Consider the following 8,637-nt stretch of genomic DNA (forward strand, 5'->3'; position numbering starts at 1 on the left):
CCTTTTCCTACTTCATTTGGTTATGTTTACATTTTGCTTGCTGTGGATTATGTCTCTAAGTGGGTTGAGGCAATTCCCACTTGTACTAATGACTTTTCTGTAGTGGTTTCTTTTGCTAGGTCTCACATTTTTTTCAGGTTTAGAATTCCAAGAGCTATCATTAGTGATCAAAGTACTCATTTTTTCAACCGAAGTATGCAGAGCTTACTTAGCGAGTATGGTGTGATGCATAAGGTGGCTACTCCATACCACCCTCAGACAAATGGTCAAGCGGAACTCTCGAACAAAGAAATTAAGCTCATTCTTGAAAAGACAGTGCAACCTAATAGAAAGGATTAGAGCAAGAGGCTGGATGATGCACTTTGGGCATATCGTACAACATATAAAAGCCCCATTGGCATGTCTCCAAATTGGATTGTCTTTGGTAAAGCTTGTCATCTTCGGGTAGAGGTGGAGCATAAGGCATATTGGGCCATCAAAAGCTACAGCCTTGATATTGCTAGTGCTGGTGCTGAAAGAAAGTTACAATTGCAAGAACCTAAAGAGCTTAGGAGAGAAGCATATGAGAACACTCAGATCTACAAGGAAAGAACTAAGGCTATCCATGACAAGCTCATCTTGAGAAGGGAGTTTCACGTGGGCCAAAAAGTTCTACTTTATGTCTCTAGACTTAAACTCATGTCTGGTAAGCTCCGTTCTAGATGGGAGGGACTTTTCATTGTCACTTTTCCCTGTGGAACTGTAGAGATTAAGAGAGAGCTAACTAGAAGATGCTTCACAGTCAATGGTCATCGCTTGAAGCCTTACTATGAGGGATTCTCCACCCAAGACGTAGAGGTCATCACACTATGAGACACCACATAGCCCCGGTTGTATTCCTTCCCTTCACTCTTTTTGCTTTGCATTGTTATATTATTGAGTTGGGCTGTGCTGGATACTACTTATTTTTGTGATTTGCCCTATGTGTTATGCATTAAGGACAATGCATTGTTTAAGTGTGGGGGAAGGATTTTATTCTTTTAATTTTTTTATTTTAGGTGTGTTTTTACTTTTGTTTTGGCTTCCTCTTAAAAAAAACTAAAAAAAAAATGTTTTGTTTTGTTTTGAATGTGAAGATTACAAGTTTAAAGTGATTCAAGTATAATGCATTCTTGATTTGAAAAGTGATCGATCATGACTTAAGTGGATGAATTAAGTGGCAATAGATTTGACTTAGGTGAATTTGAGCTAGTAATCATGTGCCTAGTGAGGTTTTGAGCCTAAAGCATTTCTTCTTTTCATGTGTGTATACCCCTATCTCTTTCCTTGATCTAGAACTTGATTTGAATCTTGTTTGAGACCATATTTGTGCATTTACATTCATAAAGATGATAAATTTGTTTCAATTTTTCTAGCCAGATAAGCCAAAAGCCTACCCTTTTCATACATTTATCCTTTGCTTAACCCCTTTTGAGCCTTCATTTTTTTCACTTAGCCATAACCAAAAAAAAAAAAGACATCCTAACATTTCTAAATCTTAGGAGTTGAAGAGTACTATATTACATGTGCTTATGATAGAAGAATATATTTAGAGTTATGGTTTGGATCAATTAGGAAAAAAATGAAAAGGAAAAAAAAAAGAATATGTAATAAGATTCCACTCCTCTAGTTTAAGCTGTGCTTAGTAATCAAGGATTTTCATCACCAATGTCGATCTTCGCGTCAAACGACCAGTAAGGGCTATGATTGTGCTAGTAGCATCTTAGTGCCAATGAGTTATCCATGCTTGAGTAACCAGGCCTTTGTATCACCAATATGAAAGTTTGCGTCAAAAGAGCATGTACATAATGGCCTAAGAAAGTTAAAAAAAAAAAAAAGCTTGAAAAAGAAAACAAAGAAAGAAGGAGAAGAATAACCTAATTCAAGTTTAATTTAGTTTCTTGCATTCCACTATTTTTTTTCACTGACTCTCTTCATTTCCTAAGATGTTCAACTTTGTTTCCCCAAGCATTATATCCTTTCTTTCTTTACCTTAGCCCATTACAACCTAATAAAAGTCCTTTTGATTTATGCTTGTAATTGCTTTGTGATTGGTGAAGAATTTAGATTCTTGTCAAGCCTATGGAAAGAGGATTGGATAGCATGGTTTTAAGTGCAAACATAAACCAATATACTTTTGAGTGATGAGTGATATACACATTAACCTTGGTGAGGGATTTCTGACTTCGATTCCCCCTTGTTAAGAAAATTGCCATGATGTTTGTTTTCTTTATTCATGAAAAGATTACTTGGATAAGAGAGACGTTGAATGCTTTGATTTGCTTTTTGCTTGTGATTGGAACATTCACCTTTGTTTGATTTTCTTTTGTTTTTTTACTACTCTTTGGTCTTCATTTGCTTTGCCCAAGAGTGCAAAGGCTAAGTGTGGAGGAATTGATAAAGCCTAAATTTTATATATTTTATCCCACATTAATTCAGGAATTAAATGATAATTTTGAGCTTAAATGGATTTTTATGCATAATTGGATTAATTGATTGATTTTTGGATTTTTCATTAAAAAAATTGAGATTTTGGATTAAAAATATAAATATTTTGTGATTTCCTATTTTGACTTGGAATTAAGTTTTTTATTTCTTTGGAAACAAGTCTTATATTTTTAGAAAGATTATTTTTAGAAAGTTTTGCAATTTCTTGCCTAATTTTTGTGCATATCTAATATTTAATTTTGATATAGATTATATTAAATTTGGATATAATCTACATTAATGGATGCACTTAATTTCTTCTAGGTCAAGAAAGAGCATATAGGAAATCCAATGATGTAAGATTGTTTCTTGGAATTTAAGTATAATCTAATGACTAATATCAAGTAGGTCAATTAATTATTAATGGACTTGAGCTTTGGATCCACAAAAATTTCCTTTTCTCTCATTAAAATATTTTCCTTATTTGAGAGCAAGGATTCACGCTTGCATCATATCTTCCTTCATCCCATATTCACGTGAACGCTCACTCTCTCAGCCATAGACTCGATCAAGAAAAGCTCTCTCTCTAGGGTTTCATCTTCAACTTCCACTCCATCTCTTACTCATAAACCATTCATTATCCCAATCCCTTCAGTCACACCACTTCTCAATTATCCACCCGGCATCACTTTCGCTATTCATTGCGTCACATACCCATGAACTGCACTAAGGAGTTTGGAGGAGGTGATACGTTGATGGAGGCTTAAACTTGTTAGGGAGACAACTTGGAAGGAGTATGGAGAAGGCTTGAACCTTGGGCTAACACTTGAAGACTATAAGGAAGTGATATTCCATTTATCTTTTTAATTCAAAGACTTAAGATTATTTGGTTTTAAATAATTTTAAATTGTATTTTTGTGAGACAATTTAGTTTTAGATTGTCATTTTTACTCTTAGATTGGATTGATATTTATGTTGAGACACTTGATGGAATTTATGTTTATGAACCTTTGCATTATTAATTTAATTTATAATTGAGTTTTTATTATGGATTTAATTATCAATGTAGTTTGAATTGCAAAATTTGGGCTCTTTTGCCTCTTAATTGTTTAATTAAGTTGGTTAATTATCTAATTGTTTAATTGGATAATTGCAAATATAATTTTCAAAATTAATTTGAGTTATTTTCATTAGTTTTAATAAACTTAATTAACCAACCTTACACCGTTATGAGTTCTCTAATGGTTCAAGGTTTTTTTGAGTTGAGGGTTCTCTTTGGTTCAAGTAGGTGATTAAGTTTATTAATTCCACTCTCTTATCACGTTCCTTTGGTGTAATTAATTGATTAGGGTTATGAAGGTTAAATCTATGCGAATTCTAAGTTGTTCCCTCTATCATACCTGAAGAGAAACTTCTCAATTTTTACTTGTTAATTTTCTTTGCTCTTTAGTCCATTTTCCTTGTTTATCATTTTAATTTTTTCTTCAAAAAAATCCCCTAAAAATTGTATTGCATTCGTTTAGTTTAGTTTAATTTTCATATAGATTTTTAGGGCATTTGCATTTTGTATTTAGAATTAGAATTTTGTATTTTAGTTTAGGTCCATTTTATTACATTTTTCATCACCTAAATTTTTACCTAAAAAAACCCATAATTTGCTTCTTGAAAATAATGACCTAGGTTGATACTAAACTACAAATTAATTAGGACCTACATTAATTGAATACTTTAACGACAGAGGTATCATCAATTATCATCACTGATAATGCCAAAACCATCTTCAAGAAAAAGAAGAGAAGACAAATAAAAAAAAACTCTAAATATGGCCACAAATGACATTCTTTTAAAGTTGAGGAGGAGGCACATAGTGGAATCTGTATATACTTTCAACCACTCTCGAAGGTTAAGACAAAGAAGAAAATTTTGAAAAACAAAAAGACGGAAGCATGGATACACATAACTGTGACAACTTGGAAATGCATTAACAATGGCATTACCATTACAACATTTTTATTTTCCCCTCCACTTGTATTGCTATTGCCGTGCTTCTTTTTCCAACCATCTTCTTTGCCAATTAATGCGCCTTTACTTTTTAACTTTATATATATACGTATATATATATATGTATGTATGTATATGTATTCATTTAAAGTGAGTGTGGGAGGGAGATAAAGTAAGTTAAAAAGTGTTGAAGTTTTGAAAATCGAACGCAGGTTGAACTCGGACAGATCATGATTAATTTAATATATTCTTTATTTTATATGTTAGATGTAACATATTAGCCTTGGTATTTTATAAAATATCATTTTATAAGATTAAATTTGTAAGATGAGTTTAATCGAAATTCTATCAACAAAGAACAATTAAATTGTATAAAATTCTATAAACTCAGTCACGCTTGGATAAAATTTCAGTTTTGAACCTAGCATTGGTATAAATTTTTTCCCAACTAAATTGTACTACTTCCGGTTTTTAATATAAGACCTTATTTGACTTTTATTTTGATCCTAAATATAAGACCCTAATCTACTTTATCTCTCATATTTATCTTTTTTTTTTAAAGATAATCCTTCTAATAATGGTAGTTTTAGTTAATATACTTGATTAGTAAGGATATTTAAAAAAAAACAGTACCTATTTATTACAAATAACTAATTTAACTTATTTCGTTAATCTCCTCAAATTAGTCAACTGGTTCTTCTAATTAGAATAGGAAGTAGTATAAGATTAATATATATATATATATATAATGAAATGATTATTACAAAGTTGCATGGTACAAACCGACATACCAGACAAAATAATATTAAATACCACTAATCTCAATTTATATTTTCGATCAAACTAAGTTGGGGAAGAAAAATCTTAAATCGTGAAATGAACGAATATATATTTTCAACAAACTTAATATATGTCCCCGTTTGTGCATATGTGTTGTACATAAGCATCCCATGGCTTAATTTTTACACATTTCCCATGAGGTTGAGCTTAAAATTTTGCCATTACATAGATTCACATGCTTTTCCTCAATTGAATGTGAATCCACAAATTGCATGAAATTCGATATGAGTCGCATTATTGTTAATGCCTTCCAAAAGATTTCACGCGCACACGCATACTGAACATTGATGATTTATCAGTTCATTCCATTACTCACTCAACATTCTAAGCAAAGGCCAGTGAGGACAAGCAAGTGACTATACATCTTACATTAATAAACCCTAGGTTTTATTCAGCACAGAAATTCTATATCAGAGAAAAAAAGAAGAAAACAAAAAGAGGGGTTAAGTTCAAGCCCATAAAGCTAGAATTGACATGGCAGCAGACCCAAGAGTCAAGGCAACAAAAGAAGCCTTCTTCAACGTCAGGTTGGAGTTCATAAGCTTGCTGTGAAAGAAATCTAATGCAATTAGGTCAACCAGAGCCATGTAAATCAGAATCCCAGAAGAAATTGAACCTAACAAGCCTTCCATGATCAAAGCTTTCGGACTACTATCATCATAACCTGTCACTGAGAATAACACCATCCCCAGTATAATCCCCATTGGTGTTGTCACTGAGAACATAAAGCACATGTAGGCCGTCGTTCCAAAGCTAAAACCAGCCTGCACAATTTTGTAAATATGAATATATTTATCAGATTCTTCAACAGGAAAAAGGTGATACTTTGACGTAGGCTTGAAGAAATCCCATAACTATTCTCCAGCTTAGAATTTTAAAGCAAATCTTCATCCTCAATTTTGGATACTCGCAGGGTTTTTTGACTGAAGATAGAAAGAAAAGGAGATGAAATCAACTTGCTAAGTTGGCTCCTTTCACTTTCTCACTTTACTCTCTGCATCTCTTTTTTCTTCTTTCCTTTTCTTTGTTCAGATTTACAAGAAATCAAGGAACAAGAAAGTGGAGAAGATCTGCAAAGGGCTTTACCCTTATGCATCTGGTATTTATGTTCACAGAACTTGGTTGATCCTTTGAAGATGCTCTCCACTTAATTATTCTGATTTCATTGATCATTGCATTAAACATCTAAACTTCAAATTCCCTTTATCATTAGATTCGCAATGGGACCAAATTTATTATATCAGCCACATATATAGGAACTCATTAACAAACACAACTAATTATCAATTAACGTATAATAATTTCTTGATGAAATTAATTAATCTGTACAATTACCTTGATTTCCTGAACTTCAATAAATTGATCAATCTATTCAGAATTGCTCCATAGATCGTTGCAAGTGATACAGACACAAAGCAAATAAGAAAAGGTGGAGCTAAAGTGTCACTCTCAACATAGAACCATAGCACCTTTATTTAATTTAACAATTTTGAATAATTTCTTCGCTTAACCGATCCAAAGTTCAAACAACTCATTATTTAATATCATTTTACGTCTAACAATGTAAAATCCTAAATTAATAAGAATCCCCAAATTATAATTAATTTCTTTATAACAACTATATTAAATTTATATCCAGCAGACAATAAACTAGCTGAAAATTCGGTGATAACTAGTCTGAGATTTTAATTTGTAAAAGCAAGAAGGATTACGGACCTGAGCGACGCAACCACCAAGACCCATTCCTTCGAAAATTTGATGAAATGCCAAAGCGGCGACGAGAGGCCTAATGGTACAAACGTTCTGAGACATTCCCATCGTCACTCCGATTATCACCGAATGAAAGATTATTCCAATTTCCAGCACCTGCGAAACCAGTCTCTGCTTCAATTTCGCCATTTCCTCTGCTTCCCGTTCGGTTTCGCGACTCGTCCCCAACTCGGCCTTCGACTCGCCCGATTCCAGCTTCTCCTGTGCTCCCACGAGTGCGTACTGCGTCTGCGCGTGCGAGTGCGAGTGCTCCACATGCGAGCTCGCCGCGATGTCCACGAACAGAGCCATCAGGGCGCCGATTAGCGTGACCAGGCCCGCGAAGGGGAAGTCCTTCCATGGATGCATTGAAGCGACTTGACAATCGGAGAGTGCGGCGTACGCGTCAGGGAGAACGTGGACGAGGGAAGTGGAGAGGATAACACCGGCGGCGAAGCACTTAATAACCACGATTGCCTTATCGTAGAGCGATTTCCCTTGGAAATATCGGGCTAATAGCACCGGCAACGACATGCCGAACATACTGGTGAAGAAAATCACAAATAGCGAGACCACTTTCAGGTGAGCCGCCGCTTCACCGTTTCTGCAAGCGGCAGCTCGAGCCGTGTCGGTCACGCATACCGCCATGGATGGTGGACTTCAAGACTTTGTGGACTCGGACTCAGATGAATCACACTAGAAGAGACTTCAAAGAGAAAGAACCGAAGAAGCAAGCCAAGTCCCAGTGGGCAGAAGAGATAAATATGTGTGGGGCAGTTAGGCAGAAAATTTTCCAACGTCATTTAATTTCTCTCGGCAATAACATTTACAAATTTGAAAAAATTACACACATATCTCATAAAAGACAATTAATTCTAAAAAAGTCCCTTAAAATCCCTAAATGTTTCCTAAATCTCCAGAAATCTTAGAACAAAAAAATAAATTATAAAATTACCTACTTGCTCTCATTGATTGAAAAGGCTGTGATTAACTGCTGTGTAGGTTGTGACTATATACTGTGCATGTTGTCATTCGGTTGAGTATAGGTTGTGATTGGCTTCTATGCATGTTGTGAATGGCTCAAATGTAGGTTGTGATTGGATGCTGTATAGGTTGTGACTATATGCTGTGCATGTTATCATTTGGTGAGGGTAAGTAGGTAATTTCACAATTTTAATTTTTTACTGTGAGGTCCTTGAGAACTTAGGAAATATTTGAAAATTTTCAGAAACTTTTCAGAATTAATTATTTTTTGTGGGACTTGTGTGTAATTTTCTCCTTAAATTTTTAATAACTAATTAAAACAAAAGGTTAAAGTGGATCCACTATTTTGTCACAGGTATTTATTATCCTAAAATATTTTATGGTGGGTCTAACTCAGTTGTATTTAGAATTCTAAAATATCTTATAACTTATTTAATACTACCTCCCATCTTAATAAAATTTTATTTGTAGACTAAAAATGAGATCTCATAATTAGAATCAGAGGTAGTATTTTGAAGGATTTTTCAGGTGCATTTAGCACCTTAAAAATATTGAAAAATATTTTATGATATTTGATATATATTCATATAATTCTATTTATGAGTAACTTTCAATATA

The 8,637-nt window shown here is 33.8% G+C and overlaps 2 protein-coding genes across 2 annotated transcripts; one reads left to right on the forward strand and one right to left on the reverse strand.

Annotated features, from left to right (window-relative positions):
• The first annotated feature begins 399 nt into the window (after positions 1-399).
• LOC114759799 (uncharacterized) lies at positions 400-852 on the forward strand. Its single transcript, XM_028949050.1, has one exon. It carries the CDS (start codon positions 400-402, stop codon positions 850-852), a length of 453 nt encoding a protein of 150 aa, XP_028804883.1.
• Positions 853-5,523: 4,671 nt separating this feature from the next.
• LOC114759829 (zinc transporter 6, chloroplastic) lies at positions 5,524-7,750 on the reverse strand. The gene is made up of 2 exons (XM_028949075.1): positions 7,003-7,750; positions 5,524-6,050 (listed from the first exon to the last, which is right to left on the reverse strand). The coding sequence occupies exons 1-2, from the start codon at positions 7,681-7,683 to the stop codon at positions 5,736-5,738; spliced, it is 996 nt and encodes a 331-aa protein (XP_028804908.1). The 5' UTR covers positions 7,684-7,750; the 3' UTR covers positions 5,524-5,735.
• Between the last annotated feature and the right edge of the window lie 887 nt (positions 7,751-8,637).

Source organism: Neltuma alba, unplaced genomic scaffold, assembly GCF_004799145.2.
Source record: "Neltuma alba isolate B1F8T4 unplaced genomic scaffold, ASM479914v2 tig00010901_pilon, whole genome shotgun sequence".
Lineage (NCBI taxonomy): Eukaryota > Viridiplantae > Streptophyta > Magnoliopsida > Fabales > Fabaceae > Neltuma > Neltuma alba.